This window comes from Trichechus manatus, unplaced genomic scaffold, assembly GCF_000243295.1.
Source record: "Trichechus manatus latirostris isolate Lorelei unplaced genomic scaffold, TriManLat1.0 scaffold00045, whole genome shotgun sequence".
NCBI classification, from domain to species: Eukaryota; Metazoa; Chordata; class Mammalia; order Sirenia; family Trichechidae; genus Trichechus; species Trichechus manatus.
Window position 1 is genome coordinate 6,247,526 of NW_004443981.1, and position 25,349 is coordinate 6,272,874.

At 40.5% G+C, this 25,349-nt stretch overlaps 1 protein-coding gene across 2 annotated transcripts in view; it reads left to right on the forward strand.

Annotated features, from left to right (window-relative positions):
- Positions 1-24,313, forward strand: part of UNC79 (unc-79 homolog, NALCN channel complex subunit) — a 242,971-nt gene extending 218,658 nt beyond the window's left edge. For both annotated transcript variants that reach the window (XM_023731755.1, XM_004376690.2), the window contains 7 exons: positions 4,914-5,003; positions 7,495-7,670; positions 8,839-9,025; positions 10,463-10,660; positions 12,568-12,645; positions 21,225-21,266; positions 23,140-24,313. In XM_023731755.1, the coding sequence (XP_023587523.1) occupies positions 4,914-5,003; positions 7,495-7,670; positions 8,839-9,025; positions 10,463-10,660; positions 12,568-12,645; positions 21,225-21,266; positions 23,140-23,340 (972 nt within the window). In that variant the 3' untranslated portion in view covers positions 23,341-24,313. The remainder of the gene's footprint in view (positions 1-4,913; positions 5,004-7,494; positions 7,671-8,838; positions 9,026-10,462; positions 10,661-12,567; positions 12,646-21,224; positions 21,267-23,139) is intronic.
- Positions 24,314-25,349: the final 1,036 nt, after the last annotated feature.

The window sequence follows — 25,349 nt, forward strand, 5'->3', positions numbered from 1 at the left end:
AACAACATAAGTATACCAGTTTTACCCACAATACTAAACACTTTTTTTTTTAAATACTCTTTATATAATGGTTTTGTTTGCTTGATCTGGAAAAATATGAAAAAGGAAAAATAATAATCATTGCACCCAGAGATAATTTTACTGCTAACATATTATTTTCTTTCTTCTTTTTCTATGTGTATGTGTTTGAACATAGTTGAAGTCATAATGTAGATGAAGCTTTAGCTTCATATGTCATAGGTATTTCCCAAAATTTTAATGTCTATCAAGTATTATCTTGTGTGAATGTACCATAGAATTGTGTTAAGAGTGTGGGCCTTAGACTTACACCAGGGTTTGAGGCTTGCCATTTACTGGCTGTGTGATTTCAAGAAAGTTATTTATCTATGACTCCTTGGTTTGGATCATCTGTAGAATGGATTGTACCAAAAAAACAAAAACAAACTTGTTGCCCATCGAGTCTATTCCAACTCATAGCGACCCTATAGGACAGAGTAGAACTGCCGCATAGGGTTTCCAAGGAGCAGCTGGTGGATTTGAACTACCAAGCTTTTTAGTGAGCAGCCGAGCTCTTAACCACTGTGTCACCAGGGCTCCAGAATGGGATATAAAAGGGCCTAATTAGGAGCCCAGAGCCCTGGTAGCACAGTGGTTAAGAGTTTGACCAAAAGGTCAGCAGTTTGAAGCTACCAGCCACTCCTTGGAAACCCTATGGGGCAGTTCTACTCTGTCCTGTAGGGTCACTATGAGTCACACTTGATGGCAAGGGGTTTTTTTTTTGGTTAATTAGGAGCCTTAATGAGTGCTGGTGGCACAGTGATTAAAGCACTTAGCTGCTAACTGAAAGGTTGGCAATTTGAAGCCACCAGTGGCTCCACAGGAGAAAAGACCTGGCAATCTGCTTCTGTAAAGATTACAGCCCACCAAACTCTATGGGGCAGCTCTACTCTGTTCTATAGGGTCACTATGAGTCAGAATTGACTGGACAGCCCACAACAACAACAATCAGGAGCCCTGGTGGCGCAGTAGTTAAGCCCCTGACAGCTAACCGAAAGGGCGATGGTTTGAACCCACCAGCATTCTGTGGGAGGAAGATGTGGCAGTCTGCTTCCGTAAAGATTTACAGCCTTAGAAACCACATGGGACAGTTCTACTCTGTTATATAGGGTCACTATGAGTTGAAATCCACTCAATGATAACAAGTTTTTTGTTTTGGTTTTAATGTATAGGCTGAGAATTGTATGAGATAATGCATGGAAAGCTTATTAGCATAGTGCCAGACACAGAGTAAGTGCCAAGTAAACATTAGCTATTAAAAATAATACTAGCAAGTATTACCTATCGTTGCATATTTATTTTCAGTTTTCTGCTATTGTGCTTAATATGTGGTGAACATCATTGTACTTAAATTTTTGTCCAGATTTCAGACTATTTCTTTTAGAATAGATTCCTAGGATGGAATTACTAGACTATGGATTTTTAAGGGTTCTTGACAATAGTTGGGTTAATGCAGGATGCAGTGAGATAAAATTCCAATACTCAGTGATTTAACACACAAAGAAGTTTATTGTTTGCTCATGTTGTATTAGGGAAAAAATGGAAATAAATCACTTACTAGCAGTTTCAGCTGAAAAGTGAGCATTTGAGTAAGGTTTTTAATAATAGAGATAATCAAAAGTATGTTTCCCCTTCAATACTGCTTTCATCTATGTGAAGTTTAAATGGGTATCCTGATTAATGTGGGGAGGGGCCTTCCACGGGAACACCTAGGGATCAGGTTCCTTCCATCAAGTGTTTTGTCTAAGAGCCTTGGGGAGTCCCTGGTGGTACGAACGGTTAACTCATTTACCAGCTAAGAGAAAAGATGGCAGTTGGAGTCCACCAAGAGGTGCCTGGCAATCTACTTCAGAAAAATCAGCCATTGTCGTGAGGTTGCCTTGAGTCATAGTTGAGTCGACGGCAACTGTTTTTTTAAGGATGTTGGAGCCCTCTGTGGTCAGCTGGCAGTTGAGGAAATAGAAGAGAACATTGTACATGGAAGGTTTTCATGGGCCAGGTCTGGAAGTGGTGGACATAACCTCCAACTCACATTCCATTGGCTAGAACTCAGTCACGAGGCCTCCCCTAACTGCAAGGGAGGGTGGGAAATGTGGCCTTGTGGTATGCTAGGGAAGAAGAAGATTGGGGCTGGGGAGTAGCTAGCCAGTCTTTGCCATACATACATGGTTTCCTTATTGTTTGATTCTTTAAAACTCAATATTTGCTACATATGTGACAGACCAAAAATAATATCTCTAATACATAAAAGGTTTATATCAACCAATAAGATGAACACTACCCTCCCTAAAAAAAGAAAGCAACAAATAGTTAGGATTCACATATAGAATCACTTCCAATGACCAATAAACCATTTAATCTCATTAGCAATCAATGAACTGTAAATTAAAATATAAAAACGTAAAACTAAAAAGTATAGACAGTAAAATCAGCTAGTGAATCAGCATATATTTTTTAAAGATAAAACTTACCGATGGTGAGATGACACAGGCATTCTTGTAAATTACTGGCGGGGAGTGAAACGGTACCTCCTTGCTGGAGGGTAGTATGGCAATCTACTTCTAGGAATGTGTTTGAGCAAATAGCTAAATATGCACCTAAAGATTGATATGCAAGTATATTTATTAAAGCATCATTTAAAATAACAAAAATATAGAAATAAAACAAATGTCCAACATTAAGTTATTGTTTAAATAAAATAAAGTACATCCATCAGAAATTATTTTCTGGCTACCACATCAAGTTTTCAAAGAGTATTTAATTAATTGGAAAATGCTTATAATGGATTTAATTAAAAAGCAGATTAGAAAAAATATTATCTCAATCTTACACAAATATGTGTGTGTGTTACATGCATTAAAAAAACTTGGGAGGAATTAGAAACAATTGTTGGAATTACAGGGTGAGGGTGGTAATTGGGATTATGATGATTTAAATTTTTCTTTTTATTAATTTTTGTTTCCGAAGTTTTCTACATTGAACGTGTGTTACTTTTATAATCTAAGAAATGTAACTTTAAAATCAGGTGTAAATTTTGAAGAAGAATTGGATGTGATTCACTTCAGTTCATATAGTTGAGGTTAGAGTACATGCTTATGACTCTTTTATCAGTTTTTCTATTGAAATAAATATCGGCCTTCTGAAACAAATGGAGCCTTACTTCATTTTTTTTTTTTTTTAATAACACACCTAAAGTTATACTTACGTGGTTTGCAAAGTAAAAAAAAAAAAAGGAGAATGATTGGAAATTATATTCTTTGTTTTATAAGTGTAGATGGCTCACTAAGATTATCCTGCCTATGAAGTGGATTTTGAGGCTTTTATTAGATGTAGTTGCTGTCTCTTGAACAAAAGTAACTAGGTAATAGTAAATTCTTTGCTCTCATATGTTGAAATTCAAACTTAAAAGACAAATATTGAATAAGGCTGCAGGTAATTATTTTCTGTGACATTTGCCTAGTAGAAGTGGTATAAACATTGCCTGTGAAAGAAACAAATCCCTTTCAAGAAATTCAAGAACATAGTATATGCTCTGATTTGCATGACATGTGAAAGGTCAGAGAAAATGGAATAAATCTAGGGGAAATCCATCCTTGCACTAAAGGATTAATATTCCAAAAGGAGGAACACAATAACCTTTTATAATTCCTTCCCTTGATTTAAATTAAAAGAAGGAACTCTTAGAACATATGAAATGCTTGGAAAACATTCTGACAGAACTGCCAATGACCTTATTTTACTGTTTGTTATCCTGTCAGAGGAACTGACAGGCGTAACATTCTAGAAAAGATGGAAGGTAATATACTTCAGTGCCGTGCAGATTTACATGAATATGGGAAAATGAGAGCCACTGGGTGAGCTAGTTAAGTATATACCTAATGTTCCAGATTTTCCTAAATAAAGTTGAGAAAGGCCCTTAGCATAATATTCATATGGCTTCAAAGCCTGCCTGCTTTTGATCCACATTATACCCAGGCTAATATGTGGGTTCTCTCAATACAGTTTTGATGTAGCAGTCTGCCTGTTCATTTTCCTTTTCTTTACTCATAATCCTAAATTCCCTGCATTTCCCGGAGAGAGCAGGTTTATGCCATTTCATACCTCAAACACAAGCATGTGTTCTTTCTCAGGTTCTTGCTCTTTTTCTTTCAAACTTTGCAAACACACTGCTAGTGCACAGGGAAGAGATGACCATTTTGCTTCATTCCTTTTTTTTTTTTTTAATCCCTAGTAAGAACTAGACAATAATACATTTATCTACTTAATAGTACACCTGCTATGTATCAGAAGTTAGGTTGTAAGTGACTTGACTTGAATATGCAAATTTTTTACTCTTAAAACAAGCATGATGTTTGTTTATATACTTTATTATTATTATTATTATTATTGATAGAAAAAAATTCCAGATTCCGGTGGCCGAATTTGGTGGCACATGTTTTATGTGTATCTAAGACTCCCTAGAGGACAAAGTGTTACTGTAGTTTTGGATGACCCAAGTCGTGAAGACTCTGATGCCGATAGCTTTACATAGGCTACATCTTTGTATAAAAACAAGCAAACAGGTATCAGTTAAATCACCCAATTTGAAAAAAAAAAAAAAATTTAAGCCTGTCTCCTCTAGGCCTTCCCTGTTTTCTTGCTCTCCACCAAAAACCTTTTAAAAATTGTGTCCAAACTGGCCCATGTAGGCAGGCACAATCACAGATTACGCTTAGGGTAATGGAGTGAGTCAGAAATCCAGAGAATGAAACAACTCATTAAAATCAGCATGAAATCAGAATGAGACAATCTCTGGAGTGAGGACAGAATTGAAGGTGTCCCTCAGACCGAGACACAGCGGTGTCCTTGTGTTTCAGTGTGGAACAGCAGCGATGGAGTGCATGCGGCAGTACATCAACGAAGTGCTGGATTTCATGGCCGACATGCACACACTAACCAAGCTGAAGGTAAGATGCCTTTCGTCCATCCATCTCTTAGGTTTACAAAACACAGAAACATTCTTAGAGAATTAAGCAGATGATAGGGGAATTTGTTGTTACCCTGCAAGACCACTGTGGCATTGTAGAATGAGCTTGTGTCTGGGAATTCTGAAGAACTGGGTCCCAGCTCTGCAAACAGGGAAAGGGGAAAGGAAAGTATATATATTTATTTGGTATCAACCATGTGCCTACCTTTACTTTTGCCATTTATTCAGTCCTCACATTCCCCCTATTAAGGTATTATTCCCATTTTACAAATGCAGAAACTGAGGCTTGAAGTGGTGAAGTCGTTTGCTCAAGGTCACGCTACTAATAAATGGTGAGGTCAAGAGTTAAATCAAAGATTGTAGTGACTCCAAACCCATTCCCTTTTCGCTATACCACATAGTGTCACTTAGCTGCCTAGAGCCTCAGTTTCCTTATTTGCAAAATAAGTGTAATAACACCTACCCTGCCTGACTGTTAGGTTTGATGTGAAATAATGTATGTGGAGAGACTTTCGTAGATGGCAACACATGTATGCAGATGTAAGCCATTTATTGTTTTATCTGCATTGAAGCTATCTTCTTTGAGATAATAAGTAAAGAAAGGGGATAGAACAAAATTTAATTTGCATATGGACAAAATCCAAGTGAAGTTGTTGAGCTTATTGATTGTTTTGCAGAGTGGAATGAATTGCTGATGCAAGTCAACTTCCCTGCCATGATTCGACTAGGGAGCTAAAAGATTAATGGTCTGAGAGATTTGAGGAAGGCCCTGGAGAGAGGGCAGAAGAGATTCCAAACATGCCCAAGGAGCAGCCAAATTGAAATCTGGCACTAAATGATTCCTTTATGATAAACATGAATTTAGTGATCCAAGAAGTTCATCAACTAAAAATATGGTCTCTTCACCACTGAACTCAGTTATCAGACTCTGCCCAGATGATCAAAGTGTTTCTTGGTATAGTGAAAGATTTGCAAATGCTAAGCAGAAAGTAGAATCAAAATTTAAACTGATAATTTCTTAATCAGGGCTTCGAACTGGTTTGGAATGGTTCGGTAATTGCCAGCTTAAATGAGAGCAGCGTACATGTTGCATAGCAACCAGATCTGTTGTCCGTGGGATTTCGACCTAAGTAGGAAACAAGCCCCGCTCAAAGATAGCAACAAACCACGCCACTCTGATTGTGTGTCACTCTCCACAGTCCTGCCAATAATCCAGACTTCTACATCAGCTTCCTGAAACTTTCGGGAGCCATGAGGGAGATTGGATTTTGGGCAGGAACTGTGGAGAGCGACACACATTCATAGTGGCGGCTGTCTTTGAGCTGGACACCACTGTCTGTTTTCTTCTTGGGTTGAAATCCCATGAGCAACAGATTTGGTTGCTATGCAAAGCGTACGCTGCCCTCATTTACATTGGCAGTTACTGAACCGTTGTGAACTGGTTCAAAGCCCTGATCTAAATCCAGTAATTTCTAAGTAAGCTCCCCTAGCTTTTGATTGTACACTGGTTACTGACTACTGACTCATGTTACTCACACTTAAATGACTTTGATGTATAGAGAAGAGGAAACAATTATTTCCTACAAGTGTCTAGCTTGTTTTGTAGACACTTTCAAAATATGGAGAAAGATAATAAAAGGGATCCATGATGATCAAACGGTTGGCAACTACAGTTATAACTCAATCAGCTGGTTTTACATATTTGGAAACAGATCAGAAGGTAAAGTGGCAAGTGGCTTGTCCAAGTCAATGCAACTAATCAGGGTTGAGCTGGGTATGGAACTAGGTCTCTTAACTCCCAGTCCAGTGCTCTTTCCACTGTGTCACACTGAGCAAATAAATCTTTCTAAATTAATTCAATAAATATATATTGAGCACCTACAATGTGGTTGACACTGTTCTAGGCATTAGGGACAAAATACTGAGCAAAAATAGACACACTAGCTACCCTCATTTAATTTATAATCTAGCAGGAGAAACAATTTAATGAAAAATTCACATAAACAAAAGTATAATTTAGACTCTGACACACAAATCTTCTAGCAGGAAGATTTGACCTAGCCAGGGAGGTCAGAGAAGGCTTCCCTGAGGAAGTGACACTTGAGCAGTTAATTGGGTGAAGAGAGACTGGACAAGTATTTCAGGCAGAGAAAACAGCATGAGGAAAGGCCCAGTGGTGGGAGGGAGCATGAAGAGCCAGTGTGGCTGAGCCATGGGGATGAAAGGGTGAGGTGCAGAGGTCTGCAGTAGCTAGATCGTTGTAGGCTTTATAGACCATGCTAAGGAAGTTTTTTTGTTTTTGTTTTTCCTTTATCCTAAGAACAATGGGAAACCACTGAAGAAGTTTAAGTGAGACATGTGCTTGGGAGTGGTGATAGAAGGAGGGGAAATGGCCCCTGATCTTTTTAAAGAGTGACCTGCAATGTCTCCAGGCACTGTGTAAAGTTTCAGTATGCCATTTGGTTTTGTAGAGCCACATGAAGACATGTTCCCAGCCTCTGCATGAAGATACATTTGGTGGACATCTCAAAGTTGGGCTGGCCCAGATTGCAGCCATGGAAATCTCACGGGGCAACCACAGAGATAATAAAGCTGTGATTCGGTATCTGCCTTGGCTCTATCATCCCCCTTCTGCAATGCAACAGGGGTGAGACTCTTTATTTTTCCAAGAATAAGTATAATAAAGCAGGAAATGACACTGAGTTTCCTGGGGCTCAGCTAGAGCAAATGAGTGCATCTAAGGTTTATGGAGGTACAATATGATTGTTTAAGAAGATGGAAATCGAGGTCCATCTGCATACTTACTTGCTGACCCGGCAGCATTATTGAACACAAGCCCTTCATGACATGCTGCCAAGAAAAGAAACTTGCCCAGGCACAAAAGCCTCAATCATCCTGATGGATGATGAAAACTTGGAACCTAGAACTGTCACTTTAACTCTTAATTTCAACTAGTTAAAGAAATAAGTAGGTATTTATTGAGCATTTCCATGGTCTCTACCTTCAAGAAGCTTAGAGTATAGCTGGAGCAAAATCTAAGCAGAGATGAAGTAATTAGACTGCAAAGAGGTGCAGTCCCCTGATCCTGTCTGTAAGTGAGGCTAAAGAAGGGAAAGGTGAGTGTGGGCTAGTTTAGCTGGCAACTCAGAGCAGGCTTAAGCCCATGCTTTTGCATGGTTGGCCATTTTAGCAGAGGCAATGTTTGGAGTTGGGGGTGAGAATGCAGGAAAATGGGTGGCTGTGTGTATCTCCTCTTTTTCCCCTCTAGTAGGGTATGTCAGAAACCCTGGTGGCAGAGTGGTTAACAGCTACGGCTGCTGACCAAAATGTCGGCAGTTCAAATCCATCAGGCACTCCTTGGAAACCCTATGGGGGCAGTTCTACTCTGTCCTATAGGGTCGCTATGAGGTGGAATCGACTCGACGGCAATGGGTTTGGTTTTGGTTTTAGTGGGGGATGTCAGAGAACTTTTTAATGAGAGGAAAGGAAAAAGAGTTTAAAAAGAGAAGCGAGTGAGAGAGGCAGCCAGGTTTGTGGAAGAATGAGGCAGAATATTTAATCCTGTGTCACCAAAGGCTGCTATTTGTTCAAGAAGCTAAAATCCAGGGTTAAAATGAGAAACAACATATACATTATTTTGTTGGCACTCTGTTGCCTTGGTGTTTTATTTTATGTAATTGCCTGTGGGAGCTCTCTTTTAATCCATCCTTCCTTCAGTTAGCATCTATTGAGCACCCTATGAGACAGAAAGCATAAAATCATCTTTTAAACTTCTAGCATAAAATCATCTTTTAAACTTCCTTCTTCTCTAATAGACCTAAAGAATTCATCGAATGTGTCTCCCACATCCGTCTGTTGTCTTGGCTGCTTCTGGGTTCCCTCACTCATAATGCAGTGTGTCCAAATGCCTCCTCTCCCTGCTTGCCCATACCCTTGGATGCAGGTTCCCATATTGCAGACCATCTCATTGTTATCCTGATTGGATTTCCAGAGCAATCAAAGGTAAGTGATTTCTGCAAGATTAAGACCACATGCATCGAAATTGCTAATGGAACCCTTATCAGCCAATTATGTTTCTTCTGAGAAGAAAATGCATCTTATCACTTGCTCTCCTGTGGAGGTTAGGAAAGCAGCTTTGTGCTAATGCCTTGTTTAACGTTGTTTAAATTCCCAGGCTGCCTTTATCCCACTCCCCCAAATTGTTTTTCAGTTTACTTTTATGAAGGTAAATTACAGAAGCAAGCAAGAGTTCACTTCCTAGGCATTTCTGTCTCAAAATAATGAAGAGAAATCAAAGGCTAGAGATATGATAAAAAGTCTGCAATCAGTTTTTAGAACCAGAGATGAAGTGGAGGAACATTTATGCTCTATCTAATTCTTCATGCACTATTTTTTCAACTTGAATCTCTAGAGATACGTGAAGATACAAAATGAAAATAAGGCGGCCAGTTGAGAACTCACTAAAGCATAAGCTGGAATCACCTATACAGAGGAACTTTATAAATTGTAGACACAGATGATGTGCTTAAGTGACCACAGTAAATGCAAGGCAGGCATCAGTCATGAGCCCGCACAAGCAAACCAGACACATTGGTACTAATCAGCTGAGAGGAGCCAAGGGCCCTTCACAGAGGTTTAGGCAAGTTGTGGGAGGTCATGGTGGCTTTGGTGACAGCTGGAATTTAGGTCAGGGTGAGCTGACTATGAGACAAAATAGAACACCCATTCAAATGACCTGAATGATGTTCCCAAAAAGGAATTAGGCAGTCAGTTCCCTCATATTTCAACCCAGATCTGTGTTTGATCCCTAACTGTGCCACCTTCTAGTTCTGTGACCCTGGAAAAGTTACTTAACCCTCTCTGAACTTCATTGTCTTCTCTGTAAAATAGATGAGGGGGTGGTTTGAGGATTGTGGAAGGTGATCTATGAAAAGCCCTTAGCACAGAGTCTGGCACATCGTATGTGCTTCCTCAATAAATGGTTACTACTAACGTGAGTACAGCTGCTACTACTACTGCTACTGTAATTATGAAGTGCTGGCCAGTGCTTTCATATGCACCACCCTCTTTACTCCTCACTACAGCTCCCTGAGGAGGGTACCCCATTTTATAGAAGAGGAAGCTCCTTAAACTGGTGGAATGATGAGTCTTCCTAGTCTAGTTTAGGAGTGGGAATGTCAGCTTCATTAAACGGCAGGGGGTGGGTAGATTTGTTCTGCAATTTAAGGTGCCTTCTCTTCGAAAAGATGCTTTGTTCTCTGAGCACACTCCCACTGCCTGAGCTAAGAGCAGATTTTTTTAAGGTGATGAATCACGAGTTGGTAACTCAGAGGTAACTCTTTCAGCCTTGGGCCACTTGTATTAGATACTTTGGGCTGCTCCATGGAGTGCCACCCCCCCACTAGGACTTAACCTGCTCCCTGTCTTTTTCCTCGTCAGACCTCCGTGCTGCACATGTGTTCTCTCTTCCATGCATTCATCTTTGCTCAGCTCTGGACGGTATATTGTGAACAAAGTGCGGTAGCTACGAATGTCCAAAATCAGAATGAATTCAGCTTCACGGCGATACTGACGGCGCTGGAGTTTTGGAGTAGGGTCACCCCCAGCATCCTTCAACTAATGGCCCATAACAAAGTGGTGAGTTCACACGGAAGTTTCCCCTCCTGGGGGGAGTCTCAAAGTATAAACCACTTCCAGTCCTCACACTATCTGCTCTTTAAAGGCCTCAACTGTGATGTTATATAAATGGATCGATGATTTGTTACGTTATAAGTAGGATGTTCTACTTGCATAAGAATTTCAATTAAAAACAAAGCAAACAAGTAAATTCAGTAAAAATAATTTTGTTTTCTTTACCTAATATCAAATGAAATGTCTGCCTTTAAGGAGTTGTTTTGATGCTATAACATCAGGGACTTAGGAATGAGATTCATATTGTTTTTGGATTTCTAAGCAATTTGGAAAAATCATAGCAAATTAGGGCGTCTTTTTGCAGTGGTTTAAGAGCAGACCAACCACGCATGTTCAGTCCACTCAGGGCCCAAAGCCTGAAAAGAACCTCACCTTTTTGAGTTGCCCTATGAGCACCTAAATTCCCCAGTCCTCACATCCATTTGGATGTAGATGGCTCCCCAAGAAAGGGGCTTCTCCAGATCTCACTGGCAAACATCTGGGTGTGGTCAGCATGAGCCGACTGCATTGAACAAGTTTGGGTGAGTGCTCAAAGAGTCAGGGCTGGAGGGTGTAAGGAAGGAATTTACAGTGAGGCCTCTTGGTTCAGTTTGCTGCATTAGCAGCAGCCAGGGCCTTGGCTATAGGGGATGCTATCAGTGGGGTTTTGTCTGTGAGGAGCAAGGACCCTGGAAGAGCTCCATAATGATGATTCCTGTGTACCCAGAAGTCCAGCACTGCACTGGCCACAAAAGGCACTCAGGAAATGATTTTTGATTAATTATTGGTCTAAGAAATATTTTCTTTTAGCTCTAATTGGAGAGGGGATTATATATGTCTCTGATGATGCTTTTCTTTTTCTTTAGCGAAGTAGATGTTATAAGGCAATTCTGTATGTAAAGAGATATTTTAGTTCAACTTAGAGGAAATTCATGTGAAAATTTTAGGGTTCACAAATAGTTCCGCTATGGAGATAGTTGTATTCATGGGATCATAGATTCTAGGACTGAAGAAGAACTTGGAGATCAAGCATACTATCTGGTTATTTTACAGATGATGAAAACTAAGACCTTCAACTTAGGCCAGAGATTGGACATTTCATTCTATTATCATTGGTTTTTTGATACCAGTAATACCTCTCCTCTAGATCTCTCTTGATAATTCAAATGTTGTAAGTGAACTCGTTATGAATGGATTTTGTAAAAATGATGTTACAAATTAATTTGTTACAAATTAATTTTGTACAGATGATATTACAAATAAATTTGAATTAATTTTATTCTGAGAATTTTATTTACCCGTATAAGTCAGGCAGGTAAAGTCCCCCCTGGTATGTTCAAAAATCCAGCCATAGGAAGTTCTGATGAGTGATATAATTTCTATTGTATTTTTTAACTGGCGTAAGCATGGCTACCTTGTTCCATAGAGAATGGAGCCCCAAGGCCAGATCTGCAGTAAATTAAACAGCCACTCCCGATGAAGAAACTGTGGAGAAAGGATCAAGATGGAAAACAGGATTTAAGTCCAAAGAGCTCTATAGCTGGCAATGAGGCCGCAGAAGCCGTTTATCCTCTGGTGTGTCGGAGTGCAGTGCAGATTATCGAGATCAATACTCGAGTGCCACTGGCTGCTCTGAGTTAGTTGAGGAAGACATGCCAACTGCAAAACCTCTGGAGCTTTCTTGTTCAGTTTCTGGTTTGAAGACTTGGAGGTGACCAGACACCACTCTGTATGGTCCCCTATGGTCATTATGCAGAAAGACCCCACGGGCACAGGGCAGGGCACAGGGCAATGGGTTCTCCATGGCTGCAGACTACATTGCAAAGTTGCCGTATCACTGGGAGTGAAATTGATTTTCATATTTGTTGTTTCAGATGGTAGAAATGGTGTGTCTCCATGTGATTAGTTTAATGGAGGCATTGCAGGAATGCAATTCAACAATTTTTGTCAAGGTAGGAAAATCTTATGACTTTTATAGACTGTTACTTACTGCTAAAAGCAAATGTGGATTTATTCTGAACAGACTTTCTGAAGGGGAAAGTAAAACTGCCTTAGTTTCAGTATTCAGAGTTGGGACTGGAGGATCCAGGCTCATATAACAATCGGTTATTTTTTTCAAGATTCAGAAGATTTATTTGGAAAAAATCAGCACAGGACAAAGATATCCTTAATATTCCTTCTAAGAATACTTGAATATTCAGAATCTATATGAAATGTAGACGGCAACTCTGATTTCACAGAACATTAATGGTTTATACAAATGTATATTCCCATATCCTCACAGAATATGTACTACTCTAACTACCTCTTATCGACATTAGGTTCAAATAAGTTTCTATCTTTAGTGCTACTGTAACAAACTAAAAAGCAGAAAATAATATTCATTTTTAAGTGGCTGGGATTAGTTAAGCAATCAAAGAGCAAAGTTTAGTAAAACCATAAGAGAATACCACTAATAACATTTTAAAATAATTCAAAATTATTTCTTTATTAACTAAACAGATTTCACACTACTGTGGCATACTTATATTTAGCTATTGTTACAAACACATTTTAACATTCACAATGATGAGCATCACCATTACCATTCTAATCTACAAAGCTTATGAATAAAGAAAAATACAGAGCCTCAAGTTTTACAAAAGAAAAGTTTTAAAGTCTACATACATTAACAATAAAACCACTTCTCTCAGGTAACAGGTAGAAGTGTAAAGGCATACCACTGAATTTCTTTTTATTTTTGCTTTTGCTCCACCACTGTGACCAACTCTACCAGAGTTAAATATGTCAGATCAAGGTTAAATGGAACACAAGCAGTAATTCAAATATTCCTGAGGAAGAGTTGATCTGAAAGTGATCTGAAAATTGGTTGGTGGTATCTCACCTTGCTAAAGATATCCAGCAAACCAAGGAAAACAGTAATTGATGTGGTAGCTGGTGATGTTTTCTAAGATAAATTTAGTTTCAAATATTATCATTCTAAATCATAATACAGTGTATGAAAACAATCTCAGTGTTTGTCGTCTACCCAGGGACATCAGAAACTTACTAATGTGATAAAAAAATCAAGAAGTAAATAAAGTACTTGGTTTCTCACTAAGTTTATCTTTTTTACCTCCTCCTCTCCATCTCACTGACTCTTTTTCCTTTCGCCCCTTGTACCTTTTCATTCATTACTCTCACCTCTGTATTCTATTATCTTGGCCACCACCCACCACCACAGAATGCATCTGTTTGGAACCTTACAACTTGCTATTTCTATTCCTTTGTTGACTCTGTTCTTCACAAAAGAACACTTGCCAAATTAACTCACACTGTGCTGAAGAGAAGCAGCCCATTTTCAGGGAAAACTTGACTTGTTACTAGAATATTGCAAAGTTGTTGGCTCAAATGGGATAGATACATCTAGCTAGCTAGTCAATAGCAAGAGTCAACACTATGAGAGAAACTGTATAACCAACGATTGGATGGTCACACTGGATTTTATTTTTTACAGCTTTATTAAAGTATAATTTACATACAATAAACTGTACATATTTAAAATGTACAATTTGATAATTTTTGACATATGTGTAACCATGACTACAGTCAAGATAACAAACATGATCAGTCACCCCAAAAGTTTTCTTGTGCTTATTTATAATCCCTCTCTTCGTCCTCTCCTTGTAACCTGCCATGTTGCATTCATACCATCAGTGTTTGAGAGTTCCCATTCCTCCACATCTTTGTCAGTGCTTGGTATATTCAATCGTTAATTTTAATCATTCTAAGAGTTGTATACTGGTATCTCTTTGTGGTTTTAAATTGCATTTTCGTGTTGATAAATGATGTCAAGCATCTTTTCACATGCTTGTTTGTAGCCCATAGATCTTGGTGAAGTGGCTGTTCAAATTATTTGCCCATTATTTATTCTTTTTCGTATTACTGAATTTTGAGGTACTAGTCCTTTATCAGATATGTTACTTACAAAAGTTTTCTCTATGACTTGTCTTTGTCTTTCAAAGAGCAGATATTCTTAATTTTGATGAAGAGTAACAGATTTTTCTTTTTTTTTTTATGGATTGTGCTAGATGTCATATCTAAACTATATCTATCTATGTCTAATCTGAGAGCCAAAAGGTTTTCTTCTAAAAGTTTTATAGTTTTGAGTGTTTCTTTAGGTCCCTGGTGGCACAGTGGTTAAGAGTTCGGCTGGTAACCAAAAGGTCAGCAGTTCGAATACACCAGCTGCTCCTTGGAAACCCTGTGGGGCAGTTCTACTCTGTCCTGTAGGATCACTATGAGTCAGAATCTACTTGATGGCAATGGGTTTTTGGTTTTGGTTTATGGTCCATTTTGAGTTAATTTTTGTATATGGTATGAAGTATGGATTGAAGTATGGAGCATATGGGTATCCAATTGTTTGAGCATCATTTGTTGAAAATACTATCCTTTCTCCACTAGATTACCTTTGCACTTTGAAAATAATTGACTGTATATGGTATAGTTCTGTTTCGGACTTTCTATTCTGTTCCATTGGTCTCTTTATCTATCATTTTACCACACTGTCTAGATTGCCATAGCTTTATAGTAAGTCTTGAAATCAGGGAGTGTTAGTTCTCTAAATTCATTCCTCTTTTCCAAGGTTGTTTTGGCAATTCTGGGTAGTTTGCATTTTAGAGAGCCCTGGTTGCACAGTGGTTAAAGCGCAGGGCTGCTAACAGAAAGGTTGGCAGTTTGAACCCACCAGCAGCTCTGCGGGAGAAAGATGTGGGCAGTCAGTCTGCTTCCATAAAGATTACAGCCTTGGAAACCCTATGGGGCAGTTCTACTCTGACCTATAAGGTCGCTATGAGTCAGAATCCACTCAATGGCAATGGGTTGCATTTTAGATAAATTTTAAACAAGCTTTTCAATTTCTACAAAAAACCTGCTGGGAATTTGATTGGGATTTCAGTGAACATACAGATCAATTTGAAGAGAATTAACGGCTTAACAATATTGAGTGTTCTGATACATGAATACAATATATCTGTCCATTTATTTATGCCTTCTTTAACTCTTCTCAGCAGTGTTTTGTAGTTTTCCATATACAGGCCTACTATATTTTTGTCAGATTTATCCCTAAGTATATCATATTGTTATGCATGAAGTTACGTTTGACTATTGTAAATGATATTTTTTTTCTAAAATTCTGCTTGTTTGTTGCTAGTATATAGAATTAAAACCGATTTTTATATTGACCTTATACTCTGCAACCTGTTAAACTCGCTTACTAGTTTTAATAACTTCTTTTGTTATTTTCATCAGATTCCTTAAATAGATAATCAGGATGTGTATAAATAAAGGCAGTTTTATTTCTTCCTTTCCACTCTTTATTCTTTTTATTTCTTTTTCTTGTCTCATTTTACTGGCTAGATCCTCCAGTACAAGTTGAATAGAAATGGTGCTTGCTCTTGATCTTAGGGAGAAAGAATTCTCTCTTTTACTGTTAAATATAAATGTTAGCTGTTGATTTTTTTGTACGTATCTTTTATCAGGTTGAGTAAGAGTCTCTTCTATTCCTAATCTGCTGAGAAATTTTATCAGAAATGTAATTTGTCAAATGCTTTTTCTACATCTATTGAGATGGTCGTATGACTTTTCTTTTTTGACTGTTAATATGAGGAATCTCATTGATTGACTTTTGAATGCTAAACCAACTTTGTAATCCTGGGACAAACCACACCTGGTCATGAAGTATTATCCTTTTTATATCTTGCTAACTTTGATTTGCTGACATTTTGTTAATTTTTTTTTTGCATCTATGTTTATGATGGTTATTTGGCTGTAGTGTTCTTTTCTTGCAATGCCTTTTTTGTTGTTTTGGTATCAGCGTAACGCTAGCCTCATAGATTGAACTGAATATTTCTTTTTTTTCTAGTTTCCAAAAAGTTTGTATAGAATCAGTGTTATTTCTCCTTTAGATATTTGGTAGAATTTAGCTGAATTTAACTTATTGCAGTCTACCTTTAAGTAATATTATACCACTTCATGTATAGTATAAAAAACAAAAACGAAACACAAAAAACCAAACCTGTTACCGTTGAGTCTATTCTGACTCATAGTGACCCTATAGAAAAAGTAGAACTGCCCCATAGGGCTTCCAAGGAGCACCTGGTGGATTCGAACTGCCGACCTTTTGGTTAGCAGCTGAACTCTTAACCACTACACCACCAGGGTTTCCATGTATAGTATAAGAACCCATTAATAGTAGACGTCCACTTCTCACCTCCTGGCTTTGTGCCGTTGTTGTTTACTTCTACATGTGTTATAAACTCTACAATACGTTGTTATTATTTTTGCTTTAAGCAGTCAATTATCTTTTAAAGAGATGTTTCAGAATTTATATTCACTTAGATTTGCCATTATTGCCATATTCATGCTCAATATTTTCTCTACCTTCTTGACTATAATGAATATAGTTATAATAATTGTTTTAATGACCTTTTCTACCAATTCTGCTGTCTGGGTCATTTTTGGATCTATTTCTGTTGATGGGCTCTTTTCCTCATTATGAGCCACATTTTCATGATACTTTGAATGCCTGCTAATTTTTTATTGGCTTCCTGACATTATGAGTTTCACCTTCCTGGGTGCTGGATATTTTTGTATTCCTATAAATATTCTTAAGCTTTATTCTGTGACATAGTTAAATTACTTAAAAACCATTTTATCCTTTTGAGTCTTGATTTTAAGCTTTGTTTTCTGGGGTCAGAGCAGCATTTTGTCTAGAGCTATTTCTTCCCTACTAAGGCAGCATCCTTCCAAGTACTCTTACTGATGTTCTATGAACTACAAAGTTTTACACTCTGACTAGAGGGAACAGAAACTATTCCTAGCCCTGTATGATCACCAAGATTTTTCCTCCTAATCTTTTCGGATTTTTTTCCTTTGGCCTCAGTATTTTTCCTTACATATGTGTACTGGTCAGTACTCAGCTGAAGACTCAAGGGGTATCCTTTACAGATCTTCAGAGTTCTTTCCCTCTGTGCAGCTCTCTGCTCTCCAGTGTTCTGCCTTGCAAACTCTAGTCACCTTGGCCTCCTAGACTCCCAGCTCCATCTCCTCAACTCAGTAAAACTGCCAGGCTCCACCTGGACACTCTGTCTAGGCGTTGAGCCTTGTTTGTTTCCCTTCCCTCAGTGATCACTGTCCTGCATTGCCTGTTGCCCACCATCTGAAAACTGTTGTTTTATGTAGTTTATCCAGATTTTTGGTTGTTCCTGGTAGAGGAAGTTTTGTAACCAATTTTAATGTGAGGGTTGCAACAAGCATGGAGTGAAATGAATACAGTCCAACTATCAGGAGCCTTCAGTTTAGCCTGTAACATAAAACAAGATGAAGGATAAGGTATCACTTCTATTTTGGTGAAAAACAGTTTATTTTTAAAAACACCCTTTGGTTTTCTGGATATTGTTTCTGGAGAGGAAAAAAAGCCTACCAACTTTATTATAACATCACAGAGCCCAAAATAAATTACATCTAATTCTTACTGACAGCTTTGTAGGAGCCATTAGCCAAAGAGAACTGGAATGAATGTTATTTAATAAGTCAAATTAGCATTCCTGAAATAGGATGACTGCTGGGTTATATAATGCTATCAGTAATAATGAACTTTAACCTGAGGCCTTTAGTCATATGATTCATAAATCACAAACCTGAAGGTCCCTTGCAGGTATATTTTGGAATCATATAGTCACACATTATATCAATGGGAAAGTTGCAAAAACCCTTCTAAGGTCAACATCACTACTCCCTTTGCTTGCCTCATACGGGCACTTATCCCAGGGCTGGCATTGGGAAAGGTGTGCACCCAGAGCCAGAGTGCTCAGTGCTCCCTAGTTACTCCCTTCCTGAGTCCCTCGGGGTTCTTAATGGGAGGTTAGTTCAGGTAGTTCCCAAATCCCAAGGTACATATAGGCCTGCTTCCATATTAAATAGACCAGCAGTCAACAAAAGTCTCTGTAGGCAGTAGGACCCCCAGGGTTTGCTTTTTGCTGTGCATGACATTTGCGGAGAGGGCGGTTAGACTGCTTTGTTTTTTCCCTTCACAATGTCTAGATGAGCCACTCCTACTGTGGGCCAAAGAGCATTACCTTCTCTGGCACCAACCTTTGTTTTGCTGTGAGGGTGGGAGGGCAGGGAGAGGGTGTCGTTTTCTGATATTTTGAGTTTTAGTCCAGTTACATCTTCCATTACACACCATACTCCATTTCTAAACACACTATGTTACAGGCAGAGTATTAGCTGGCTGCGTCATGAACACTGTATTTAGGAAAGTTTAGGAGTAAATATCAATGAAAGTCAAGTTAGCAAATTATATACATCAACAGAATGTTAAAAGCAGAATAATAATCAATATTAGCCTTGCAAATAACATTAAAAGAAATGCAATTTATCACGTCACCAAGTTTATTAAAAAAAATGTTTTAATGAATTAAGTGAGACCAGCAGCCTGTGACTATGACCAGCCAGTGACCAGAGAGGTCATTTTTACACTGACCCCATCCTGAACAGCCTCTGCTCCGGCATCCAGCTTTGTTCACTGCGTTGCTGGCCTCCACTTTCCCCAGGCTAGCCACCTCAGCTTGTTCATCCTAGTCCTTACTCAGAGCACAAACTAGTGCTCAGACGTTCAGAGGCTGTCTCTGCAGCAGCATCCCTCTCCATCCCAGAAACTGTCCCTGGCCTCAACCAGACCACCGAGGCAGCCTTCACACTGGGCCCCTGCCTCATGCTCCATGTCCTTCTTCACCCATCTGCAGCCTGCAGCCACAATGGTCTATGTGGAACACACTTCTGCTCATGGATGGGGTGCCCCTCTTCAGAAGTTGTATTAAATCAGGAATACGATCTAAGTCCCCTGATTAGGCATCAGGCTCACCTGTGGGCTAATGACGAGAGGCTCCAGCCTGCACCTCTCTAAAGTTGCTCTTCATGATCCTCCCTGAGAACCTCACACTTTAGCATCACCTGAACCCCTACCACCCCTTCGTCCCTCTGCACTGCCCACCTCTGCGCTTTGCTCAGACCTTCTCTGGGCTTCCTGGAATGCCCTCCTGCCTGATCTCTGCCTGTCCAGATGCTACTCATCTCTCAGACCCTGCCCACAGCTCACTTGGCCACCTACCTAGCCAGGCCTCTGCTGTTGGTTTCGATCACTCCATTCCCCTTCTCTCCTTGTACTTGGCATTAAAAATTAATTTTAAAGTATTTTTTAATTAAAAATAGAATTGTAAATCATTGGTGGGAAGGGCTTATATCTTCTAATCTCTGTTACCTGCAGCAAGTTCTTCTTTCTATCAGTATTTGGCAATCAGCCTTTTCTAGATTATCATTAGGCCTCAACTTCAGCATCTAAAGCCAGTGACCCCAAACGCAGAGGACTATTAATGTCACTACTTGCCAATTAATCTCTTCCATGTTATATGACATCATTCTTTTCACTGAACATTAGTCTGAGTTATGCCCTATTTTTAACAAAATGTGTGGTTAAGTAGTTTGAGAAAAGCTGAATACTCCTCTGTTGGAGTAGAGGATTGGAAGGAACATGGATTGAAATGATGTGATGTCATATCAGCAGATTAATGGTCTGAGAAGTAATGAAATAAAGAAGCCAGCATTCTCAAACTTACTTAACCATAGAACCACCACAAACAACCCCCTCCCCATTTAAATCCCACCAAGCTATAGAGTTCTGTGGAGCGCACATTGGGAAGTGGTGTGTTCTGTCCCTGACTTCTGGTTGTACAAGGCCTTGAATGTTTACTTGTGTTCCAAAGGACTGAACCATGGCCAAGAGACCAGTGCAGAGAGAGGGGGCCTGCTGCTGGGGTGCCCAGGCAGGTACCCTGTGACCTCCCAGTGGGGCCCACATCATAGAGGGGGTTGAGAGCTGATCGAGAGGTAGTAGAGGGTCAAGTCACCCCGACACCTTGCACTGGAGAGCCTTAACCCCGAGCAGGGCCTGTTGCTCATCCATGTGCACCCACATTGCACCCACCACCCACCTGACCCACTCTTGCTGGGTGTCACCTTCCAGACACAACCAGGCAATGGCAGGGCTTGTCATTTCCTGTCATGGAGGCATTCTAACCGCTTCCCAGTCATGGTTTCTGAATGCCTCCGGGCAGATAGAGCACCATTCTACTCAGGGACTCAGTTCCAAAGATCCTGTGGAGAAAATTCTGTTTCAGGAAAGCAAGGATTTAATTAAATAAGTACACATGTAATGTCCCATGCTTGGTAGCTTCAATAGACAGTCAGTCACCTACTCGAAAGTGTGTATTTTAGGCACTCACGAGGTGCTTATTAACCTCCAAATGCCACCAGCTCAACAGAGTTTGGCCTGAAGAAGACATTTCTGATAATGGGTAACTCCACAGCAGGTGTCCCCATCCTTGCATGATGTTAAAGGGATTCAGTGTGCCCTGCTTTTCCTCCCAGCAGTCGAAGCTTCCATGGGCAACACAGGACAATAATAACGAGGTTTCTGTGTTTCTCCATACAGCTGATACCTATGTGGTTGCCAATGATTCAGTCAAATATCAAGGTAAGTACCCCTCGGCTGACCGGAAGTTCTGTTTCCCTCAGAGAACGTCTTAGAGTTCACAGGGGTTGTTGATGCTCCACAGGGAGGGGAGGAATTCAGCCTGCTCCGGGTCCCAGAGAGCTGAGAATGCAGGAGACCCTGTGGGCCAGGTAAGGGGCCTGCAGCCAAAGGGCAGCAGCAGGAGCCCCTGTGTTGCTCACTGGTGATTAGGATGCAGGTGGAGGGGGTGGAGCCCAGTGCTTGAGTCAGGCGCAGTTCATTGACTAGAATGTAAGTGAGGCTACCCTGCCTTGGAGGATAACTGTGGGATGTGGTCCCAAGCATGCCCAAGCATATCTCCTGGCCACTAAGACTGATTGTCTGTGATGAGAAGAATTCTCATCAGAAAGGACAACATTGAATGAATGACAGAATTAAGGTAGAAGGTACCTACGCCCTCATTACACAGATGAGGGTATTTAGGACCAGAAAGGAAAAGTAATCTGGGTAGGGTCCCACAGCCAGGAAGGGGTAGACCCCGACCGAGTGGATTTCCCACTCACAGTGCCTGCCTTGAGTGATGCTTTGTCACTGTCAGGCCGAACGTACTTCGTGACTAACGAACTTTGTTCTTGGCCTCCACGTTAAGATGGCAAAGCTGGCCACCTGCTCCATTCAAAATTGGGCCCATCTTCAGCACTGGGAGTACTGGGGGAGCAGAGAGGTAAGAAGGCAGCTTTCTTGTGGAGTTCCTCTCAGAATTGGGGCAGGATGCTAGTGGAAAGAGGGAGATGTGACCTCAAGGTACACAGACACCCCCCTTTTTCTTGGCAAGTCACAAAAGAGAGAGATGCAGCTGTCAGCAGTGGCCCCAGGCTCTGAGTCCTGATTTATGGCATTGGTGCCACTTGTGGCCACCCGAGGGGGCGTCGGCACTGCTGAAAACCTTATCTTAGTAATAGTTTCTATTGTGAAAAGTGAATTGCTTATATTTCTGCCTCTAAGCATTCCAAATTGCCCTTGCCACTTATGGCAATCGCTGACAATTTTGCATTGCACAGAATGCTAGAGGCGGTCAACAGAACTTGATGAAAAGCTGGAAAAAAAATAAGAAAAGCTTCCAACCTGGTTTCTTCATGTACACTAACAGGAGAACAGAGAGATTATAATAGTAATTAAAATGCAGTGAGCACTTACTCTATTCCAAGTTCTGTTCTCAACACTCTGTTTATGCATTCATCCTTACAACAACCCCACTTTGCAGATGAGAAAACCCAAACACAGACTAAACAAAGATGGTTTCCAAAGTTGTTCATAGAGGAGCCGGGACTTGAACCTAGGAAGTCTGGCCAGAGCCTGGGCACTTAACCCAGCTCACGTGGAGAATGGCTTTGCGGGAGAAGTGTATGTGTCAGCCCATTGGCTGCTGCGTCAGCTTACCTTCCTGTTGAAATGAGTCAGTCAGGGCGGGAGTGTCATTATTTGGAAGGATTTAGACCAGATAAATGGTCCCTGGGTGGCGCAGACAGCTAAGTGCTCGACTACTAGCCGAAAGGTTGGTGGTTCGAACCTACCCAGAGGCGCCTCAGAAGACAGACCTGTTGATCTGCCTTGAAAACCCTATGGAACGTAGTTCTACTCTGACACGCACGGGGTGGCTGTGAGTCAGAATTGACTCAGTGGCAACTAACAACAGACCAGGTGACTCTAGAAATGACGTGCTGGCGTGTAGCGCTGGCCCACATCCTGTGCCCCAGCACTGCCAAATTTTGGCGTTTGCCTTCTCTGGGCCCAGCCTCAGTTCTGCCAGCAGAAGAAGCCCAGGTTGGCCCGCCCCGGCTTGGCCATGAGGATTAGGAAGACAGAAACTCAGTGTCTTGCCCTTTCTTCACAGCACTTATCCGCAGGACTCCAGCTTCGCCTGCAGGCTATTCAGAACAACGTGAACCACCACAGCCTAAGGGCGCTGCCGGGCTCGGGGCAGAGCAGCACCAGCCTGGCGGCCCTCCGCAAGTGGCTGCAATGCACCCAGTTCAAAATGGCCCAGGTGGAAATCCAGTCCTCGGAAGCAGCCTCTCAATTTTATCCTCTATGAGTGGACTCCTCGGCTTTCAGTGTCAACACTCTGGTTTAGCAATAATGGGTTTAAAAACAAAACAATTTGATCAAAGCAGGTTGGGGAACATATTGGTACTGTACATTCTCTTTATAGTTTAGTAAAAGACGTGCAAAGGCCGGAGAGGGCCAACAATGAAGCTTTCTTGCTACACATATTTCTGATGACTCCTTGGGCTATCTGATTAAGTGTTTCCTTACATTATTTTTTAAAAAACCAAATCATTTTTCTTTAACTAACTTCTATTTTTTTTAAGAAAAAAAAATAGACTGGTGGGTACTCACAGAAAAGTTGTATAAGTCCCCCTGTTGCTATTTTTGATGATAGAGAATAAATAGGGTTTTTGAAACCTTTGTAGTGTTTTTTCTTAAAATTCACTCTTGGCAATGCAATAAAAACCCGTCACCATAAGCCAGTGACACTTGACTGAAGCTTTTTGTCATTACCCTGGGAAAAGTGGCAGCTTGCAAGGAACATTACAAAGTGCACTTAGACATTAGGTGGTTAAACTGTGCCAATTGTTTTCTTTGTTTTATAATATCATTTTCCAAAACTGTCCAGTTGGTTTTATTATTTTTAAAACTAGTTTTTCAACTCCTTAGTTCTAGGCTGTACTCTCTTATATGCTTTATGATAACCGCTTTAGTTTTGTGAATAATAAATTTTACTCTTTTTGTTAATACTTGTATACAATTCAATTTACAACCGTAGATTGCATAGTGGACCACTGAGTCCCGGCACTGGCACCGAGCGCTGCATCTGGAGTTCTGTTTCATACAATGATTTTTAATAGCGTAAGAGCACCATGATTTATCAGCACTTCTACTGAGCATTTGACTGTGCATTCACAAATGATATTTCTCTCCTTTATCCCTGTAATGCACTGACGAAAAGAAGAATTACTACACATTTAAGCTGTATATTGACATGCTATTAAATACATTTTTTATTATCTTTGTGAGCCTGGGGTTTTTTAAAATCAGTTTATAGGGGTAGAGTCTAGTTCCCGATAACCATTTGTTCTAAACTTTTCAAACTTCTCACTTCCTTAAAACTAAAGTCAGTTATTAAGAGGAAAAGGCTTTCTTTCAGGTGAGAGCTACACCTTTAGGGTGGACTTTGAGGGTGTGAGACAATTTGTTTTTTTATGTTGACCACTAAGAGGCTTCTCTTTCCTTCCGGAGAGGTTCAATATGTTAATGCTTCTCAGGGGGAAGTAAGTCCTCAGACGTTTAAGTGTTTCACATGAGTTCTAGAAAGACGGGGAAGCAGATCTTCATTCTTAAGAAAACTTTCAGGGAACCAACAGGGCCCCTATATTAAGAGTATAGAGATGATTCTTCTTCATATGTTATGAATGAGCATCCCCTCTTCTGAAAGGCCTTCCCCACCCAGAACTCTCCCCTGTTCTGATAGTGCTTGGTTGTGCTGCCGTGAGCATTTTGTCTTGTACTAGAGTAAGTTGTGCATGTGTTTCTCTCTCCTGTAAACTGTGATAGCTTCAAAGAGAGTATCGGCTGTCCCTGTACCCCAGGGTTTGGCACACAGCACTATTTAATTAATGTCTATTGAACTGAATGGATTCAATTAAGCAACAGGTCTTTCTTGAGCTAGCCAATGGGCTCAGCAGGGGCTGAGCTGTGACATTCTCTTTTTGTAGCAGGGATTCCTATAGAGGGTTACAGGAATGGGCAGGAGGAGGCCGTTGCCGCCTTCCTGTGAGGGCTGGCTGACTTCTCCACCCCGGCTCAGCTGTAGGCCTGCTGTTCCCTAGTCCTGAGCCCATGCCGCCCCAGGCGGCTGGGACCTTGGTGGCCCCATCCTGTCAGTAGGTGAGGTCCGGAGTTATCCATAGCTTCTTCTCCAACGCCATCTCCTTTGCCCAGTTCTCTGAATGGATTTTGTGTTTGCATCCTCCCACGGACTGGAGGGAGCCCTGCTGGTGCAATGGTTAAGAGCTACAGCTGCTAACCAAAAGGTCAGCAGTT